General features: G+C 42.5%; 1 protein-coding gene across 1 annotated transcript in view; it reads right to left on the bottom strand.

Annotated features, from left to right (window-relative positions):
• zfhx3b (zinc finger homeobox 3b) overlaps positions 1 to 23,215 on the bottom strand; it is a 142,533-nt gene that overhangs the window by 47,881 nt on the left and 71,437 nt on the right. The window contains exon 4 of the mRNA XM_079464589.1: positions 14,494 to 14,725. Within this exon, the coding sequence (XP_079320715.1) occupies positions 14,494 to 14,725 (232 nt within the window). The remainder of the gene's footprint in view (positions 1 to 14,493; positions 14,726 to 23,215) is intronic.

The following is a 23,215-nucleotide window of genomic DNA, read 5'->3' as shown; positions in this document are numbered from 1 at the left end:
AATTAGCATAAAAGAAGAGGGCAAGGGCCAGACGGAGCGGAGAGACGGGGTATGTCATTCTTTTGACATCTGTCTGTCATTCATTTCACGATGCCCCAAATGACACTTATAAAGTGCCGTATTTAAATTTTATATAGAAAAGTTTTACTGCAGTATACAAGTGTGCACCGTATGTACTGGACTGTTTGTATAGACCACTTCATAACATGTAAACAAGATTCTTTTTTTAACATTACACAAACATTAAAACAACAGAACATGTTTAACTCAATCAAAATGTAAAACTAATAACTATACATTAGTGCTTCTGAAACAGTGTTTTCTTACAAAATGGCCTTACAGTCACGAAAATCGTAATTATAGGGGGACTCTTAAATGATTTAAATATCTTATCTATTACGGTAGTGAAGCAAAACATCTGTATCATGAGTTTCTATAGACAAACAGACAGAAAGGAAGGCAGGCAGATCACATCAGGATTTCATCACATTTGATTCAATAAAAGCACATTCACTCTACATGTCTAAATTACATTCACAAATGTTTCTGGGTTATGCTTAAAGATTAGATTTTGCTCCACTCATTGCTACAACAATATTTTCATATTACTGAAGTAGTTTCATATCTTAAGTGTCACATTTTCCAATTCCAGCTTACTCCCGACTAAAAAGCAGCAAGTCAAAGTGAATTTACATGTAGCATCTGCGAGAGGATCTCATATGCTTTAAGAGCACTTCTTTTGTAGTGATGTTCAAGAGCTAATTTAAAGATGGCTCCTATCTTCAGATAAAAGAGCGGAGTGGCTGTCGCACTTGAGAGAAATCACTCGCACAGCCGAGTCTGTTTATGATCAAGTACAATGTGGCACTGCGGTTCGGCTGATCAGTCAGATACAGTTAGGACTGGAAATGACTTGGATCTCAGCCATTAGGACAAACAATACGTCCTCCGCCTCCGAGTGTTTCCTTTGACAGAGGGATCATCTCGAAAATGTTTGGATTGAACTTTTTTCTATCTTAAAACATAATAAAATCAGCAGCGAAGTGCCGTTAATTATCTGCTCATCAGTTATTACGATTTCGAGTCGTTCGCCCTCATGTTCCCTTGATGCGCGGAGAGGAGTTTCAGACCTTTAAATCTCTCACGGCTGGGAACTCGCCTCGGTATTGATGGCGAGAACAGCACTTAACTCTTTGAGCAATCAAAACTCAATCATTTCTCATTAAAATCCTCAACGTCTTAAATCAGATAACATTTGGGGAGAGACTCGCAGCTTGGTCAGAGAAACGGATTACTCTAGGGAACGCTAAAAACGTTCCTGGAGGTGGGAAATTGTGAACAGACAAAGCACGAAAGAATTTGCCTTTTCTCCTCCTTTTTAATGGGACTGAATAAGGAAAAACACTATCTATATAGGATTTTGACACGGGGACTTCTGTTTCTGTGCCACCCCCTTTTTTGGGCTCTGATGGGGCGTGGAGGTGAAGCGTGGAGACGTAGTGGAACGGACAGAAGCTGACTGCACTGTGAGGTTGAGAAAGGAACAGACTCGGTCCAGGAGCGCAAATTAATGCTATTGTGAGCTTGGCCACAATAGCGCCTGCAAAGTGACTGCGGAAGACCCTTAAACAAAGCAGACATGGCTCTTTCTTACCCTCCCAATTAGATTTTCTCGGCCCGTTTTACATTACAAAAATGCTCCGTTTTTGGCTAATTCCATCCTGCCATATTATACGCCACTGACGCAGGCATCTCGGAAACTAAACCGACGGCAGATTAACGGTACGCACGTTGTGATTGACAGTGACTTGCATGCTCATTTTGGACACCTACGCTGCAGCTCCATCTGAACCCCGGCCTCCTCTTCTATCTGCGTCTCGACCTCCTTTGCAACTGTGTGAGATATTCGGCAAGCACGTACGAAAGACACATTTTAAAAATGTCTCCTCGATTCATTTTGACCAGGGCTTGAGAAATTTTATGCACTATTAATATAGTACGCTCTGGTTATAATCATTTTAGTCTCTAGGCTGTGCTCCGAGATAAACAGAAGTTTGCTGTATCATTCATCGTTTGTTGATGTGTCTGGTTTTGCGCTAGTTTAAATGACTGATGTCTTGGGACAGGATGTGAAATTGAGGGACTGTTAAACTGCAGCAAGTGTGTGTGCGTGTACAGTATGTTTTCTTTAATAAGCACGAGCTGGTATGTCATATCTATGCCCGCTCCACCGAATTGGCTCATTAAGGACACAGAGTGGAGTGATTCTAGAAAGTTCATGCTAATTTCTGCCCCGTCTGCTCAACCACCCTTCTGAGACACTATTAGTGCCTGTTTGAATATTCAGATAAGCAGATACCAGAGACGGAAGAATTAAATCCCTTTTCTTGATTTTAGTCCCACACTGAGCTCAATCTGCTACATATGGCCAAGAGTAAAGAGGGAGGCCAAACATGTTCCTATGGCACCGGTTGAGCAGGAAGAACTGGTTGGGTGTGCGGGACATAGTGTTAAAATGTATACATTAAACAAACGCAAGTTGCTTTAAATAAAATATCCATGTAAAAAAGTGCAGACAAATGTAAATGAAGACATGTAGGGGGAAAAGGGAGACAGAGACGTGAGCAAAAAAGAGAAAAGATAAAGAGAGAGAAAAAGAAAGAAAGGTGAAAGCAAAAAGCGTAAATAAAAAAAAAGAGCAAAAGAGACGCGAGAAAGAGAGAAAAAGAGAGAGACAAGAAGAATGGAAGAAGGAAAGGAAAAGAAAGAGAAAATGTCGAAAAAGAGCAAAAGAAAGCGAGCGAGAGTAAAAGAAAGCGAGTGAAATAAATAAAAAGGGGAAAATAAAGCGTGAACAAAAAAAGAGCGAAAGAAAGAAAAACAAAAGAAAGAGTCAATTAAAAAGAAAGGGAGTAAAAAAGCCAATGGGAAATAAAGCGAAAGAAAGAGCAGAAGAAAAAACGGTAAAAGAAAAAGGGTGAACGAAAGTGCGAAAGAAAAAAAAAGAAAGAAAAAGCAATCAAGCGAATGAGAAAAAGGGTGAAAGAAAACAAGTGAAAGAGCGAAAGAAAGAAGAAAGCATGAGAGACATAAATAGAGAGTAAAAGAAAGAGTGAAAATGCAAGCCGAGTGGTGAACGCCCTCGAGAGGGTTCCTGGAATGCAGTGCCCACTTGCATGATCGTTCCAAATATCTTGTGATAAAAATTATATTTGTAAGACTAGGAAAAAGTAAGGTCGTATGATCTGATTGAGGACTTGAGAAGAACCCAAAATACATCTTCAGAACAGGTGTATAGAGTCGACGGCCGTGGAAAATAAAAGGAAAGCTTTGAATAGCAGCACAAGGTCTAATGTAGTGGCACAAAGCTCTGAAGTGGGGGCCGGAATTGCGTGTCCTTCCCTCTTGACTGTACAGCACAGCTGAATTGACTCGATACGCAGAGAGCACTTCTGTCTGGTGACTGAGCAGTTAGCATGAAAATTGACCTTTGCTTGCTTTCTGAACTGTGGATTATTCATCTTAATGCTCGCGATTGGTCAGGGTGGCTTGAGCTGGAACCTTCTGACATATTTGCCTTCTCTACTCCCTCCTCTGTCTTTAAAACTCATTTAAAAATGATGCTCGACAACTATAAGACCTCAGCGACTGACCATGCCAAGAATTTCAGCGCAATAAAAAAGGGCAAAGAAGCTTGTAAACTGCAGCTAGGATTGAAAAATCACCAGACAATGATTGCATATGCGGTGAGCGTTTAACAGCGGCATGTAAAACAAAGAAATAGTGGAATCCAGGCTTAGTGGTGCTATCGTTTTACAGTTTTTACTCAAAGATGAACAAATTAAGGGTATGATCGCTGCAAACAGTGTCATAAAATCACCAAGACCAAGGTTGTATTATATATTGAGTAATTATTATGACTTTCATCGTCCACCATACAGTCCCAACACATCACAAAGTGCTAGAATAAATACACAACATTCACTGAACGACTAAATATCATCAATCAGTGGGTTCGGACTCATCTAAACGGGTCGCAATGAGAATGTGTCTGCAGAGCAGCTAATAAAACAGAAATGACACCGAGACAGACTCCGAGCAGACAAAGAGATAGTGTGAAGGCTTCGGGACGTCATAAATCTGGCCCTGTCAAACTGCAGGAATGTACCAGTTTGTCAAAAACAAATAGCGGCTTGTCTCAGACCATTGCTGGGCAGAGAAGCCCTCACATCTGGTCAAACATAGCTCACCCTCTGTCAGGAGTCCATTTTGAACCGGCAAGGCCTTGGTGGGACCTCATACGGTGGAAGGTCGGTGAAGTAAAAAGAAAGATCTCCATGCTTGTTTAAAAGGCCTACTTTGAGGCTGCAGCCTTTGTAGTATAACTGTAATGAAATACTGCACGAAACGCATATCAAACTAACATTTACCACATAAATCATTATCGCAAGCCTACCAGTGCAAATTGAGTTAAAGGTCCAGTGTGTCCATTTTTGTAGGATCTATAGACAGAAATGCAATATTCCGAGGTGTATAAAGATCTTTCATAATGACGCGAACGGTTTTTATTTCCTTAGAAGGAGCCATTTCCATCAACATACACCGCGGGTCCCCTTGCATGGAATTCGCCATGTTGTTTCTACAGTAGCCCTAAACGGACAAACTGCTCTACAAAGCGCGTTTTGTAAATATTTGCTATTTACAAAGCAAGCAAAAACGTGATGACATCTTAGTCCTGTGTCAGCCACGGTAGTGCTTCGAAAGCGAGGGAGAGGGGTGAACGGTTGGATGCAATTCGCAACCTCACCGCTAGATGCCGCTACATTTCATACACTGGGCCATTAAGTTAAGGAGGCAGTTTTCAACAGAATTATGTATGTGTTCAATAACTGTTGTTCAATTGGCAGAGCATTACAAGCCACGCAAGGTCATGGGTTCGATAAAAAAAGAAAAATGTATAGACTAAATACACGGCTTAAACTGCACTTTCAAGCAAGAATGACTAACCAGGTCTTTATTAGCAATGCAACAATGCTGACAACACATTACAATGCGGCTGATCAATACGACCCATAGCACAGGGACTGCAATGACTTACAACGTGAGAATCAGTGTTGCATGCCTGTAAAGTTTTACCCAGGAGAAAACATGACATGGCATCTTCAATGTAAAAAGCCTGCGTCAGTTCCCCTCAAAGACCCCTGTCAGAATACACTGTCACATTGATCAGGCGTCTCCCCTCCCCTAACATCTCTACATTCTTACTTCCTTTGGCCTGCGTGTGAATAATCAAGCATGGGCTGAATCAATGGCAGCCGCGCGGCTCCACAGGTAAAGGTTAGCGGGGTGGAATATTGAATTATTCCTGCTTCTCTCATCAGTGCCATCTGCCTGGCTGACTCTAATTGACGGGGCAAAGGGACAAGATGGCTCTCTTCAGCATTTCTCTGTGTGTATGCGTGAAGCCGCTGCATTTTAGAAACAAAGAAACAGCGGGCTGCAATGAATCGCATCTTCCCTCGCAGCGAGGATTTGTTTCATGTGTCGGTTGTGTGTGTCGAGAGAAGGGATTCTTCTCGACTTAGCCTGGCTGTCAGACAGTACAAGATACAGGCATCTCATCCACAGCCAACGATGATCGCCTTTGATCTCTGACATTCTCTCTAGAGGGGACAAACTAGCTTATTAAAGAGACAAAATTGAGAAACTGTGATTGTTCAATGGAAATTCTCCTCAGTGCGAAATTCTCTGCCTTTGGTCACACCAAACTGCAGAATCTAACTGTAGGTAAAAAAGAAAGAAAACCACTCAAGTTACTGAAGTGGCAGCGTGGCATCAAATGCAGCCGTCAGAGTGAGGCTAGTGACTTATCGGCTCGACTCTCAAGTGTGCCTGACATCTGTGAACTATGCAATCAAAAGAAAATCTATACAAATGCACAGATCATGATTTTCTAATGCCCTACATACACAAGACCAAGAGTAAATGCTTCTGAAAAGCTTCGACAAGACGTCTATGCTTTCTTTTGTTTCTGAATTAATCGTAATAGTTTATGGAAACACTTTGAGCCTCTTCAACATGGATAAAACCACTAGAGACAAGTGGCAGACCTAGTATATAGGCTATGGGCTTTATAATAAATACATATCGTATAATATACAAAAATAGGAATGTGTTTTACAGCCGCAGAAAAAATTAAGAGACAATTTGAAAATTTGAATTTTGATTTTAAAATGTACTATGGTGTTTAGGTAAAGTGATAATGTTGTTTCATTCAGTGAACTACTAACATTTTTCTCCAAATTTCAAATAAAAATAAGGTTTCTATTTGCATTTATTTGCAGGAAATTAAAACTTGAGAAACTGGTCAAAATAACAGAAAATATGCTCTGTATTTTTTCAGACCCTCAAACACGGCAAAGAAAACAAGTTTATATTCCGTAACAAGCAATACAATAGTAATATTGTCTTGTCCTGCTGTCAGTGTTTTCCATTGCTGTTGGTCACTCCTGAGGTTTGATTTTGATGAAAATCAACTGACACTGGACAGGAATGACCACAATAAATCTAGAAATGCTGATTAAATAAAAATTTGGAATAGTCAAAATTTTTTCCACAGCTGTATATCGCTGAGGCTATTTTATCCTCTAGCCGCATCATTTCCGCAGTCATCTTGAAAATATGACTGACAGTTCCGGTCCTCTGCGGTCTCCATGTCCTAACTGACACGGGACGATCGCGAGCCTTCAGCCTGCCACCCGAAACCCTCGTGCTCCCCACCACAGCCTGCAGACCCCCGGAATAGAACTCATTAGCACGTTTGCTAAGTACAAATGAGATGACGGCCTCCTGATGGACTGTCTATCTTTTGGATCAGCTTTCAGAGAGAGTGTCTTGTAATGACGAGTAGAGGGAATGAAAGAGGGGGAGCGAAATTAATATTATAATGCTTCCTCCTCTCCTCTCGCAGCGTACCTCGCAAGGGCCCGAAATGGAGGGGCCTGAAGTGGGCTTGATGATAGAGAAGGCCTCTCTCACCCACATGCAGGATCCCACTGTGGGTGTGTGAACACCCACATGTGTGTTAATTGGGTGTCGGTGAGCATGTGTGCCTGTAGACAATACATTTCTGCTGCACTCGCACCCTCTTATCATCTCCAGAGCAAAATGGAGGACGGGAATACATGCATGGGCACTCCATTTTGAACGTTCGCACATAGGCCTCTCTGCCCCGCAAAATGCACACATAAACACGCGATCACCCAGAACAGCCCTGTATGTGACCCTTTCTCCTCTCACCTTCCTGCTAGGGCAGCCAGTGGTCAAAGCTATCTGAGCCTGGCCTGTAAGACCGCAAAAGGAACCGTCACGCAGGCCGCTCGACTTGCAGACAATCCCAGAATAGCAATGCCGCTTCTTGGTCAATTTGCAGTGGCAGGATGAGCCAGGAAAGGAATTTATACAGCGGCTGTCTATAAACTGACCTGCAAAGAAAAGATTTCCTTGTGTGAGCCTGGCGCAGACATACAAGCCCTGCCCGACATGTGCCGAGTGGAAAATCCATAAAACCCTCACTTAGTGTCTTTAATAAAAGAGCAGGTTTCATTATAATATTTTTCTAAACGAAAAGCAACGCATTTATGAAACTCGTGGCACGCTCGCCATACTAAAAACAATTTCCTTTGCTTGGCTGTACGCTTCAGCTGCAGATTAAGGGACAGACGTCCAAAAGGAGCCGAGCGATGTCCCCGGGCCTTCTGGAGGGGCCCATGCCAGTCGACTCGCTCGCCCTCTAGCATCATCACAACAATACCAGATTTTATTAAAAGAAGCCTCAATGATGCTTGGTGCATGAGCGGCCCTGTCTTTACTCAGATGGGAATGGGGGGGGGGTTATCGGGTCGTGGTTAGCGGCTATAATATCCTGTTTCTGGGTAGGTTTACTTTGAATCTTAACAAGCATGTAAAAAGGAGAGGACATTCCAGGCATGGCTGCTGTCTGCAGGGCTGTACGGGGCCCCGGGTTCAGACGATAGCCTTGCCCTGGATGGCCTTCATTGTGCCGCCGCCCCAGCGGAATGCATGTGCTTAATATGCTTCACGCAGACATGTGGCCCCAGTCAATAAGAAACAGACATGTACATATGCACACGCACGTCCAAGTTTCTCTGAACACAGGGTGACATTCCTGAACGGAAAAATAAAGGTAAATACTGCTTCACACTACCCTGAGTTGACCTACCATCCAGGATCTTTAGTAAAAAATAACAGCAAACATCAAGAGGAGAATTTACTTAAAGCTCCAGCGAAAAAAAAATAACATTGTCTATTTTGTCATGAAATATTGCAGCGTCTACTCTAAATAGTTAAGCAATGTGGGTCATTCGCTTTTAAAATGAGTGTGCCCTCATAATCTTTAGTTAAAATCTGAAAATGCACTTCCTCCTTTTTTTTATTCATCCAATCAAATAGCAGAGAAACACGAAAGCCACGCACACTATTATTTCTGATTAGAAATTCCATTTCACTGGGATATGCGTCAAAACACGGAAGTCAAAACAATCGCAACTTGGGTTCATGGGGACTTTAACATTTGGGTCACTTCTGCACAGATAATTTCAGGGCAAAAATTGTTAATTTATAATCCAGTTTAACCTGCCCTGCTTAAAAAAACTACAAACTCTGTGTCAACATGCCTTCTCTATGTAAATAGCTCAAATTTATTACATTTAGATAACAATAGAGGAAAGGAGGTGGCAAACTATTTTATAAAAAAAATGAATAAAACAGCTCGCCCTCCTAAAACAAGCCACACACAATATTTTGTGATATTGTTCGTTGCACAAATCGTGCGATTTATAAACTAAATTTCTGTGCATTTGCTTTATCACCCACTTTAAATAATTGGTAGTAAACTAAGCAATAAAAAAAAACAGTGAATTCCTCTGTGTTTGCTATAATAACACTCCAATCTGTTTGTTGGATAAAGCGACAAGCTTCCACCTGAATCTCCTATAAGATCCTCAGATTCTGGTCTAGATTGTGATCGCATTCATCAAACCTAGTTTAGATTCTTATATAAAAGTCTGTCAGTCTGACAACAGCCCCACTCTCTGCCTCTGAAAGGGGCGGGCAGCGGTTGGCATGAGCCGAGCAGCCGGCTGTTCCCGGGCTTTCCCGCAGCATGCACGTCATAGCCCAGCAAACACAGCACTGCCATCTGCGACAGAAAAAAACATTCACATCAGGAGCTAATCCACAGTGCCGGTGCAATGCGTGCGCTCTCCAAAGCAGCTTTCTCTTTCACAAATCTTCCCATCTGCTGCGAGCAGTGCCACCCAAAGGCCTTCAGCTCCAATCGTCTTTCGATCCCACTTACCTCCTTTCTAACTCTCTCTCCCCTGCATCTGTCAGTCTACCTCGTTCAAAAAACTTCAGTCCATTAAGTCTTCTGAAATGAGAGACCCCAATGTGTCATCCAGCTATAAGCCCTGGTGAACATCACTCACGGAACCTGTCATCTACTAGTGTAGTGTCTCTTCCCACACATCAAGTTCAGAAACGCACACCCACATGACGGCTTCTAGACTCTGTATGTGTGTGTGTGTGTAAGCATGTGTCATGGGTGTCTTTTACGTTCTCATTTTTGGAGAGCATTCTTGCTGAGAGCTCCTTGTTTTTTGGTGTGTGAAAGGGTTAAAAAGACAACTGGGGCCCATTGACGAATGGCATGCTTAAGCGGCACATTTCAGACGCGGGCCCAGAGTTAAAACAATGCCTGCCTTTTATCCGAGCAGGGCTCTAATTGGACGGGAAACTCTGCCTCCTTGACACACTGTGGGCGAATGAGTAGGGCGGAAAAATGAGGCACAGAAACCCGGCCCACACCACCTGCACTCGCACCCTGACACCATTAGATATTATCTTATCTGCATATTCTATATTGTGTTTCTTATAGGTCTAATTACGCTTATCTGGTATATACGCACAGGTCAGTGGTGATTTCATCAAGCCTGAATTTGGTTCCAAGTGCGAAAAATATCATAACACTATATAGATCAGACCCGAAAACAAAGCAAATCAATATTTCCACAATCAATTGTTTTCATCTACAGCATCTGCTATGGCACACTTTCTCTGAATTAGCAGTATGGATCTTTTTAAAAAATGATCCTCATTGATATTGTTAACAAATGACCAGAAAATGGAATGTGACAGTTCCAGAGAGAGTGGAGATAAAGGTCCCCCAGGGGGCGGCTGTGCAGACGTAATTTGGGAACTGTTAAAGTACTGTAGCTGTTGGTTAATGTCCATTACTGTGTGCTCTCTTAATTCATAAACTTTCACACTAATTGTTCCGCAAAGAATTCGGACATGAGACATATTAGTCTCAGTGTGCTGTGCTATAAACTCATGTCCCAGACAGATTGAGAAAACTAGATTTCAAATTTTCGGAGGAAAGCATTGCTCGCTCACAGAATATGCTGCCGTGATGTGCCTTAAAGGAACAGTTCACCGGAAAATGAAAATTCTATCTTCATTTACTCACTGAAGTTTAGCAAATTTGTATACATTTTGGAACACAGAGAAAATTATTGGAAGAATGCTTGTAACCAAACAGTTTCTGGCCTCTTTTGACTATCATATTAGGAAAAATTGCTCAATATAAATGTCTTTGTTCTGTTAAACACAAAAGAAGATATTTTGAAGAATGTATGCAAGCAAAAACTTCTGGGGAACTTTTGACAACCACTGTGATCTTTCCTACTATGGTAGTCAATGGTAGCCGAGAAGTGCTTGGTTACAAGCATTCGTCCAAATATCTTTCTCTGTGTTCATCAGAACACAGACATTAATACACATTTGGAACAACTCGAGGGCGAGTAAATGATAGAACCATAACTACAAAGACGACTACATTAGCGTCCACACCAATAGATGAAAACATTGTCAACTTTCTGCTATATTCAGTCCAACCAACTTCCACACAGCGTTGTTAAAACAGAGTGGGAAAGCCCAGCTCTGGTTAAGCAAGTAGCCCATCACCTTATACCAACAAAGCAACACGGCAGCAGCCAGGGGAATTACTGCTTAGCTGACCCAGAAATCCAGGGCCAGCTTTGTTTTAACAGGCAGGGGAGCCTTCCACCACTTTAGCAACTGTGCCTCGACCACAAAAAAGACCCCAGTGCTTTAGAAGAGCTAGTGGGGAGGAAATTAAATATTACACCAGAAGGCAATGGTTTCACTCGGGTGAGGGAGGGGGCCAGGACGTTAAGTGCCAAAGGTAGTCGGAGGGAGGGTTCGTATGCGCAGAGCACGACGGTGAGGAATTAGCGATGTATCTTACTAATGAAGAAGTATGTTCATTATCAGCTTAATTCGATCAAGATGCTGAAGCGGGGAGTTGCACTGGGGGAGCGGGTGACATTCTTTATTACACACCTCATTTCATTTAACTGACTGGGAAATAAAGAATATTTTATATAAATTGTATTGCATGCACGTTATGTTATTACACACATATACGAAATCGCAATGCAGCCTGCTCAAAAATGCAAATGATGTCACCATTTACTGAACTTTGTATTATTCCAAACCTGTATCATTTTATTAGCCTCACTTGGAAAAATAACATCATTTTTGGAGCATGATATCCCCTGGTCTCAACTTCATTGTGTTAGAAGGACGAAAGAAAATCATACCCATTTGGAATGACATCATGGTGAGTAAACAACAATAATTTTCCTTTTGTGTGGACTATTACTAAAAGGACCCGAGCCATTTTCAACCCGAGTTGCAGACCAGGGCCCTTCAGCTCGGCCAACAGGAGCCTGAGTTTGATCCTGCATCTGTGAAGCAATCAATCAGCCGCTGAGCGCTTCGACTGCAGACGCTTCGTTTGGTAAACAGAGCGTCAAAGGCTATTAGTACAGCGGTTCCTCTCTGAAGCGCCAGCCTCCCTAACAGAGCGCTCACAGGTCCGTTCCTGACGTCAGCCAGCAGGTATCAGCTATCAAAGGACCCGTGCGTGGAGACCCTTCTTTGGAGCTCATTCTCTTTGCATAGGAAACAATAGCTGATAATAACAAGCTGACTGCTCTTTTCAGCAGCTGGTCGATTTACGTTCACCTTGTCCTTTTATCAGCCTTTCCTAGTCCGCGTCGGGCTAGACCTCAGTCTTAATCACCTACGTATTCATTCCTGAAGGATACAGAAGCTCAATAATATCTAGTCTAGAATAAGAGCCGGGTAATGAAATACATCAGAAAGCTTGCACGACTGCGCAGCCACCAAAGCTCAAAGACGTTTCTTACTACAAAGAACATCGCATCCGACTTATCCTGGAAAAAGTTGTGTTGCGCACTGCAGACGTGAGAACCGTTGCAAAAGAGATTCATTTTTAAAAGGGCAAAGAAAAATTTTTAAAACCGTTGACATCGTTCAATCCTATACGTATTTACCAAACTTCTGCTTCACGCCATGACATTATCTTACGTGCATACTATTTTAACACAGAAAAAAAAGAACAGCAATAATTAGTTTTTAACTTGCAATATCCGACGCTGCCTGACATGTTTTATAATGCGTCTGCCTAAAACTTTTCTGATAGTCCCCTCGCAGACGTGACGCACGTTTGCAAGTTGCTGGCTCATTTGAAACAAAGGGGTACTGGTTCGGCGCAACTCTGGGAAAACAAAAAAAGGCAGAGGATTGCAAATGTCGTTTTGCGACCCTACGCAGCTCCGCCCACACATCCCTACTGCTTCATTACCTAACCTCCAACCGGCCTCACAAACAAGGGAATCCATTAACACACATCAAAGGTTAGCAAAGAAAATATATAAATAAATGCTACATCAACCCAAAAACAGAGCGAGAGAGAAAACCAGACTTGTTTGTGAACTCTTTACCTCCCCCTACCCAGAAGCGCACTCTAAATCTCCCGCACCCCCCCATCCTTTTAACCTAAGTGGGCCTTCCTATTGCCTTAGCATGTTCACTTGTCCACTGTACAATAGTCATTAACATATTTGGAGTGCAGCGAGCAGAAAGCTTAATTGTCCTTAATTGCTCGGCTAAATATGTTCTCTAATGATTCTCCTCAGATCTGTGACTGCCTTTTGCGCAATTTCCCGGCCGCTGGCTTCATTATCCCTGCCTCCTTGGAACAAAGCGTCTTTAGAGGCCAACTCCTCTTGCAGTTTCTCTCTCTCCCCCACGGCTCGACGCTAAGAGCCAGCCAAGCCGCCCGGCTCGCGGGTGGGAGGGGTGGGTGCACAATGCAACTCTTTTGTCGGGACGCAAGAGTAAAAATGATTAAAAAACCAAATCTATGCTGAAACAGTGTGTTAATTGACTGTGACTGTGTCGCTTTAACGGCCAACTAACGTATGGCCTGACAAAACCCATGCGTTTTGTTTTGAGCGCCCCACCTCCCCTTGCCATACAGAGCCTAATGGCATCTTTGATTGTTTGTTTAATGGTGCCGTGGTACAGCGATAGTATTTGTGGTAATGAACGGCAAGAACGGTGTAAACCTCAAGGACATCATCTCGTCTCAAGAAAAACTATTTAAACAAGACACCCTTGTTCAAAAGTTTGGTATACCTTGATGAAATCAATTCTTGTATTGAAAAAGAACTGTGCCAAAATAATGTTTCACTGCAAAAAAGTTATATTTTATTTTAATAAAAAAATACTATTGTCGTTGTTATTATTATTATTATAATTATTATTGTTGTTACAACATAATTCCCCAAATTTTTCCCATTTAATTTGTGCCATTCCTTTTTTGTTTCAATTCTAAAATATGGGGGAAAATACATAAAATAAAAGGCGCTTAACTATTAAAAAGGGCTATATACTGTATGTTCATAAATCCCTGGATCAAAACGTGCTGTGCTGCATACTGAAGAAGCATTTCTAAGCAAAGGCGTTCATGAATTAAAATGATATATATATTCTACAAAATAAAAAAGGACTATGATCTCAGTAAGAATAATCTGGGATGTGGACCCAAACTTTTGACATTTAGTCCCAAGAACCAGGCTAAAACACTGCCATCACATGAATTCTCCTTTGAGAAACCTGACCTGCCTCGAAAGCTACAACGAACATGCTTTATTTATAATTCAGACTTCAAAATAGATAGACAGAGTTGAAATTTTCCACTCTTTTAACAGAGGGGAACGCCACGACCATGCTGAAACCCATCTTTACATGGTAACTGTACTTTATTACATTTTTTAACAAGTCGAGTCTTGTGAAAGATGTTCTATAACTAGTTCTTAATCTTGAACCACTAAAAAACATAGGCCTGTCAACCCACTGGTCATATCAGATGAATCCAGCTACTACGTTCCAAACACAAAGCTGCCATCCTAAAATGATATTTACAGCAGGGAACAAACATAAACCACAGGAGCATGTCCCTACACAAGGATAAGTCCCGACGCGGATCACCTGAGCCTGTATTTATACAAAACTTACCTGTGTCGGCAGACGGACACTTGCGGATGGTGAAGATGGCACTCAGCTCCTCCTCTTCCTCTGGCAGACCCTTCTGCAGCCGCTGCAGCTTGCGTAGGCTCTCGCTTCGCTGGTGCTTCATAGACCGGACGTGCTGGATGAGGTTCAGCTTGGCCTTGGTGGAGTAGTTGCACAGGACACAGTGGTAGTAGCAGGACTCGCCCTCCACAGCGTTCTCGTGTTGTTGCAAATGCTGTAACAAGAAAGAGAGAGAGAGCGTTAAGCACAGGCTTCTAAACGAATGGGATGCCGAACGCCATTTACAAATGAGTAAATCAATTACCAATCAGGACTGGGTTGTTTAACACACAGTCAACATCTTTCATCGACGCCACATTGGTCTCTGGACCTCGTGTGTCTTGGCACGCTAACAAGGCAGAGGAAGGACTTTAGCATTCTTGGGTACAGGAATGGCTCACTAGGAGACACGTGCATTGATTCCCTTCGCTCAAAACGAGTCGAACTCCAAACATCTGCCTGTTTCACGCATGGGATGCTAAATATTGATCACCGCCGAGTCAAACCTTGCTTCTTTGAGACCAAGGCTAAGATCGAGAGACGTTCTGGGGCGGAGTGGAGTTGGGATATAAATATACCTACAAGATCTCATACAGAACCTTTTGGGGGGTTGCAAAGACGTGTACTGAACATTCCCAAAACCAAAGCCTTGAGACAAGACCAATAAAACATGACTCTAGATCTAAGTATATATACTCTAGTCTAGTTAGCACCTGAACACATCTGTTGAAAGTACTAATGTCTAACCTTAATACTTGCACAATGAATTACATACCTGGACTATACATACATTGACTGCAGTTTTGCATTAAGAAAATAACGTGTACATATATGTGTACTATCTTTGAAATTATGACAAAGGCATACGAAGGTCACAGAACAGAAAACGTTAGCTGGAGCTGTGACTCCGATACAAGCGATGCGAGTTGCAACCTGCTGCTCGCAACTTTTGTACCTGCCAACCATTTCAATAAAAGACAACTGATGTGATCAAGCAGACGTATCTCTCACGGGCCTGTTTTCCTCATGTTTGCTCGCCTCACAAAAACACAACTAAATTGTACCACGAAGACGACGCAAAACCATCGCTCTGCTTTTCTTGCCTGGCGAAACATGTATTTTCTCTCTTGTGGAGAAGCTCTTAATCTCCAGCACAGACCACCCCCAAACCCTGACAAAGGTCGGGGAAAACAAATTGATTCATTAAGACGCGCCTGAGTTGGCTTTGCCCCGCAGCGCATAGATGAGATGCGTTTCCATCGGCTTCAGATGCACAAAGCCAGAGTAACATTAGATTTTTAACCCAATTAAGGCTACATCAGGTGTTGACAACAGTGAGAGAGAGAGAAAAAATATTGTATTCCCTGAAATGTTCTCCTCCTCTGGTAATATTTAATTTTCGGGTAATATCCTAACACTGCTATGAGGGCTTTTTTCGAAGCAATTGTGGTGCTGGTATCATATGTCACCCTGGCATACCTAAGATGTGCATTAGGGCCACTAACTTCCAGGAATGGGCTTTTGCTTTTTGTGTGTGCCCCTCAGCTCCGTGTAATGGAGTTATTAGGTGATCGTAAATGGCTCTGCTTTTCTTTCTCTCTCGCTCCCCTCCTCTCGCTTTCCTGTTTGAAGTGGGGGTATGATGTCATTGAGTAGGTGCTGCTGGACGTTTTGGGCTTGGGTTGAGCTGCGGTACCTTGAGCGCCCTAACACATACGCAGCGGATACGATCTTGGGACAATGATGTGTCAGAGATTTGCTAGTAGAAAATGCAGAATCTGGCACAGTTTGATTCTTTCAGCTTCATAAGTAATAAAATGCGAGGAGAAAATACAATATGAAATGCATGTCTTACAATCTTTGGTGAAAATAAGCATACCGGAAATGACGACACCTGAACTAAACTTCAAGGAGCTTTTTTCGAGAGGTTTAAAAATTGTGGGGAGTTTTACAAACACAATTAAAGGGCAGGATTTACACGGGCCCATAGAAAAGTTATACATCACCACAAACCTGATGCCCAACAAAAGCCATCACTTCAACCGAAACTAAATGTCTACATAAATTACTAAAGGTCTACTTTATGATCCATTAAATCTATAAGACACCAACACTAAAATGGTGCTTTGGAATATACCACAGTAGTACTGCACAAATATTCAAAGAAAACATGTCTATAAAATACCACACTATTACCATAAGGGCTACAAAAACATGGCAGTGCCATTGTACTTTGTATAAGAGTAGGCTTGAGTGCCTGATCCCAGGTTAAAAGTTCAAGACTTTCAAACCTACTTAGCATAAAAGATACTATTATAAATCTCCATATAGCAGATACATAGAGAATATTGCCCTCCAGGTCTGACACATGTAGGCAGACTCCATTAAACCCACCCATGAAGCAGAAAGGTCTATGAAATGCATCTCTCATACAAGTACCAACAGACATATTCACCCTGCTTCAATCGGAAATCATCTACAGAGACCCCTTGAGATGCCATCTACACCTCATCTCCCACCCGACACCAAACACGCACGCACCCCCGGGTCTGAACGTGAAACATAACGCACGCCAGCACGGCCGTGTGCGGCGAGTCTGTTTCTTATGATCCTGAGATGAAGCTCCATGCTGATAAATCACCTCCAACTGAAGTGCTGGAATTCAGCAGTGTAATGAAAAAGTCATGTTTGCAGAGCAGGGAGGGGCCGGCCAGGGTGATGTTGAGAAGTCTTTCCTCCGCAGGGGCTCCCGAACGCCGCATTCAGGCCCCTGAAGCCAGAGAAGGCCACGGAGACAGCATGGCTTACATTACTAGTCAAGATTCATTTAATTGGCTGAAAGTTAATGGCAGACGTACAAGAGAACACATGAGCTGTGGGAGAGAAACCCGAGTGGGCAAGGGGGAGACGGGAGTGTGTGCGGCAAGTGCGCCCCATCTTTACCGGACAAAAGTTTTGATACCTCTTCTGGAAGCGAAGGATGAATCAGTCTTCTGTACTCATGCAGGTGAGGAAAAGCTAAGGGCCTTGTGCACCCGGCTGCAACTCGATGCTACGTCTATACCTGCTTTATGCCCCATCACGCACAGCTATCGCTTTCAACACCTACCTGCCCCTGCGCATGCATCTACAGAAGCATCCACTCGAGTGGGCTCTAAAACCGCACACCTTTCACACCATCAGCACTTTAACTACCAGAGAGTTGAATATAAGGCCGAATGCACTCAGCACGCTATGTAAAAACCTCCAACGTAACAAACCCACAGAAGTATTATGGGAAACTGCTCCAAGTCCCAAAACATTATCTACATCTAAGTACATGAACTCAAACGCTTCTAGTCTACTAGTCATTTTAAAGCTGTATTTCATAACTTTTTGGGTTAAAAATGAACAACAATCTGTTTTTAAGCAAGTACAATACGAAAAATGATCTGTATTTAAAATAGTCACATTTTCACAACAGTAAGCTTACAATAATGATTTATAATTGAAGTTGTCAGGTTTGGATTTTTTGGGAGAACTATCCCTTTAAGCTATCTGAAAAACACCACATCTTTTTAAACCGTGCTACCAGTCTTGCGTTCATGCATTAACAAACTTCAGTATTCATGTTCAGTATGCACAGTGTAAGCCAACCGCACACAAGTACATACAGTACAAATCTGCCTAAACCCATCCACTTTGCGTGCCACACACGCAGCCCCCATTTTGCTCCTACCCCTATTTCTGCTATTAAATTTGGCAGTGCTCTTAATACAAAACTAATGCATTAAAACAGATGACTATCCAGTGGCTAAATAGCTATCAATTTCTCCCAGAGCTGACGAATTCCCACTGCGAGCGAGCCGGAGAGTGTCTGAATGTGTATTGCTTTGTAATTATCCCAATGATTCTCGGCACTTAATGGCAAGGCCTGGTGCTTTCCACACATACAAACTCAACGACTGTCTGCCTCACAGACATGATAATGATAGGTCTGTATCAAAAACTGGACTGAAGCACAGCCTTCTAGGTCACTACTCTAAAACATTCCAAAAAACAGTCCGACTACCTATCCATTGATATCATGATACCGTAGGGTCAAGACGGTGCCTTAAGGGCAGTGGGCTAAACTAGATTCGGTCATTCGTCACATTGATGATGTGTTGACACCTTTGTTACTAGAATCATGATGTCATTGGTTAAATAATAGCCAATGAGATCACTGCTCTGAGAGGAGACAAAGGGATTTGCCTAATGGGCAAAAAGTCCCAAGCAGATATGAGACAGGAAGCTGCACCCGCGCTATATCTCACTCTTGTGTGTGTTTCTTTAGACGGGTTTACTTGGCAATACCTTCGAGACAACACTGTCCCCAGACGTTAACCAAACCATAACAAAACCTCTTTTTGGGGACAAAAGGGGGTGTCTTCAAACGTAAACATTATCTTTAAATACACTACATACTAATAGTTAGTTATCTGCAGCCGTAAAGGAGTCCGTCCTCTGTTTTATCTCATTCCTCTTTATCTTGTTTCTCACTTTACAACAGTAGTGCAAGGAGTAACAGACCCGCGACCACAGAAGCTCCACTGGATGCCAAGTTCAGCGGCTGGTTCAAATTAGCCACTGCGAGCAGCGACATGCCCAGACGCTGTGCTGTGGCTGGAGAAACAATGCGCACCCTCCCCTTGCATACCTACCACTTCCTGCACCTCTATGACTCTATCCATCTGCTGGGTCTCTAGAATCCCTTCGCTTTTTTATTATATAGGCATTTTGTTAAGTTTACTGTACATAGCTCAAATTCAAAGACATTTACCATCAAGCGTATTTCAAGTGCTGTGTACGAAGTTGAATGGAAAACTCTCTTGAATGTTTCTCCACAGAACATATGCACATTTTTTACAGTTAGCAGTGCTTTCAGTATATTGTATTGCCTGTGTATATTAGTAATATTTAAAAAGGAACAAAAACTAAAAAAGCTCAGGGGATATGATGGGTCTCAGTAAGGTATCACCACGGTATCTTTTAAAATGAGTGTAATGTCAGTTTTAGACTTTTACTAACGTATCTGAGCTAATCTGAGCACAGTTCGGATTTGTTGACATGGTTGAGATCTCCTTGAGATCTAGGACTAGAAAAAAACAATAAGACAACAAATAAGACCTTAAAGCGACGATCTGTTATTTTTTGGGGCAAAAAAGTCAGTTAACAAACCGTGTGCATGAAAAAAGTCTCCATACCTTACCTTGATCCAACCTTATAATGATTTATAAATTGTGTGCAATTCAGTTCAAGTTCAGTTTGACATCATTTGACTGCATCCCACGTAAAGAGTATGCAAAGTAACTTAAATTGTTTTTATATGGCGATATGCAGGCAAAAATTATGGATCGCAACTTTAAAGAAATTTGTGATTTATCATTCCTATACTGTAGGTCCCTACAAGTTCACATTACCGCTTGACCTGTAAGTATTCTTGACAATTTACACTGATAAAATGCTTAAAAAAAGAGCTGTTCCGTCTTATATTCAGGCTTCTATCTTCGATCAGCACAGATCGGTTTGGATGAATTACGGTACCCGTGGTTTGCGAAAGAACAAAAGCTCAACGGTCAGAGGAGGGGGGCCTCCAAACAATCCTCCCCAGCAGCTTATACCACTCCAGTGCTCTTTAACACTAAATAAAGCAATAATTATTGAATTCCTTTGGAATAAATAAGCAGCTAGAAAGTAAACAATAGGAACATAATTGTAGAAGGAAGGCAATCAATGCTTGCAGTCATTTGGCTTGTGTTGATTATGCGTCCGCTCGTTTGTGTACATTTCTTTGTGTCTTTGAGTAAAAAGCAATAGCGGTTAGAGGGAGGGTGTAATGACAAGCGGTTAAATAATACCCTCTTGCATACGGCGCTGCGAAACAAGCACAATCCTTCCTCCGGTAATGCCCGGCTCTCTTGAACAATAGTTCTCAATCAGCTGATCAATGCGTCCACATAATTCATCGGGCGAATCGGTCTGGCTGAGTAAAGGAGCGAAAGGAAACTGAAGGCAGCGGAGATATCAATACTCCGAACGGTGAGAACCGAAGGCAGTGCGGATGCCCGCCAGGGTCTCAACGGCCCTGAAGGCTCTCAGCCTGCTGCCCTGCACATGAGACATTTACTAATAAGAGCAAGAATGCACACATAATAAACTGTTTCCAATGAGCTGGGCCACTCCTAATGATACGCGACTCAAAGATCAAGCAGAAAAATGCGTTTAATCTAGGGTTGGATAAAAGAAAACAAGACGCGCAAAACTATATTAATCGCTAGACGTCGTTTTCCACCGTGAAGAGCTAATTAACAGCTTAGCCTCCTGTTGTTTTTATGAATGCAGGCCCGTAGCGCCAAGCCGCATCCCGCCCGTAGTACAATAACTCCGCCTGCAGGAGGCGACAGCTGTGTGGAGCTACGGGGGCATCACACACAGCTGTTCCAACTGTCCCCAGACATCTGCGGCAGACCGGTGCCATCTGGAAATTTAGGAGGGCAGTTTGGGACCTGCAAGGTTCCTCCTCCACGCTTCCCAAAACTACACATGCATTTCGAGAGGCAAGAGGCCACGTTGCTAATTATTAGGACGGCAGAGTGAAAGAATTCCGCGTATGTCTCGGGGCATGCAGACAGGAGACAGACACGATCAATCGAGAGACATTCAGAGGTACTTATAGCATTCAATGATGTCTTATATTAGCAGAAAACACATGACTTTGTTTGGTAATCAGTCAGGAACGGTTGGTTTGTGAGACACACATGCAATACTAAAAAGTCAGATGCATAAGGATGGAAACAGCATCATGCATTTATGGGTCAAACCAAATAGATGCCAATGTAAAATAACTGCATAGTCTATATACAGTATATAGACATACATGTCCAATTCAATTTGTTAATCAAACTGCAAACAAACATCAAACTCTTCTACATAACACTTCCAAGAAAAACATCAACTTTAACATACAGAACAGATACACGCTGCTGCAAAAAAGCCATTGACGGCTGAAGGATGCTTGGAATGAACAACATATGCACAAAGACATAAGTTAATACTGCACAAACCCACTCCTAAGCCTAAGTTAGCTAATACTGCGAAGAAACAATTCCTCATTCTCTAAAAGTAATAATACGAACAGAAGAAAGGCCCGACAGTATTACCTCCCCAGGCTTGTATTATGCAGCTTTCACCTCCAGCGTTCCTTGTTAGTCTGCGTGAATATTTCATTACCACATAATTGGTTGATGCTCCAGGCTAAGCAATAAGGCGGTAAGACTGCACCCATCTTCCTTGTTCTCCTTCTCAAAATTCACAAAGGGCAGTCAGTGGCATGGTGCGTTGTGAACTAGTCTCTTATGAGGAAATGTTTGAGTTGCCAGTCTCTGCCTCCCCTCTCGTCTGCCCGGCTTCACCTTCACCCAGAAACAGGACGGGCGTAATGAGAGGGCCCGATCCTGGCCCTGTGACAGAGTAAATATTTAAGCTCAGCTTAAAGGGCCTCGCTTTTATTGGCCGTGTTGTGCCTACAATGGCGCAACAGGCCCTAAGAGCGCTCCCCTTCTTAACATGCAAATAGGAAGCGGGGGCGGGGCGGGGGTGGTTACTTTGGGAGGCTCATTTGCATGGTACATAAGCATCCTGAGTGTTTGAGGGCGATGTAGTGCTAACACAAACTTTGAGCACCTATCCATTTACTAGTGGCTCTCGCACCTTCTAAAGATACATTCGGCTGTTTGCTTTAGCTCGATTGCTTTGACTTCCACTAACTCCAAGTGCACGCACGTAAAGTGCTTTAAATATATAAAAGTGCAGATCTTGCGCCAGAATACAGAGCTGTTAAGTACAAGGTCGCATAATACCAGCGAATCAACTTGTAAAGTAGTGTTATTAATCCAAACAGAAGCTCCATATTGAGAGTCTATTGCACTGAACAGCACACAAACAAAAACACATTGTACTGAAAAAGTATTTTAGTATTTACTCAACCCTTATGTTATTCCAAACCTGTAATGCTAAAAGATAATGTTTTAAAGAACGATGGTAAACAAACATCATTGGACACTATTGACTTCCATTTTATGGACACGAAACCACCAAAACATTTCTCAAAATATCTTTTGTGTTCCACAGAAGAGCCATAAACAGGTTTTAAACAACATGAGGGTGAAGAAATAATGACAGATTTATAGTTTTGGGTGAGCGATTCCTTTAAGTAATAAAAAACACTCTCACAAAGCATCAAATGTTTTGCCCTTCAGCAACACATGAATTCAAAAGGAGCCGTCTTTAAGCCCTGGCCTCCAGCCTATACCCAGAGGAACCTGATCACTGGTGCTGAAAAGTGGAGCTCTTTGGGAGAGGCTCACTTGTCCATCCCATAATCACCCTATCCTCCTCTTCTCTCTCAAAGCAGTATACACATGGATGCTGAAAACACAGCAATTTATGGGATCCAACATCAGCCGGCTCATTAGCCCGTAAAAAAGAAATACAACTTCCCTTCCCATAAAACAGAAACAAAGTGCTCATTGATCAGATCGATCAATACTGGATCGATAACTTAAGCCCTCATCATTCCAAGCCCGGCATAATTACAGCTGAGATATGAGCATCATCACAAAAATCAAAAAAGTTGCCGGGCTAA

This window comes from Barbatula barbatula (assembly GCF_947034865.1).
Source record: "Barbatula barbatula genome assembly, chromosome: 1".
Taxonomy (NCBI): Eukaryota; Metazoa; Chordata; class Actinopteri; order Cypriniformes; family Nemacheilidae; genus Barbatula; species Barbatula barbatula.
This window is presented reverse-complemented; position numbering and strand designations above follow the sequence as displayed.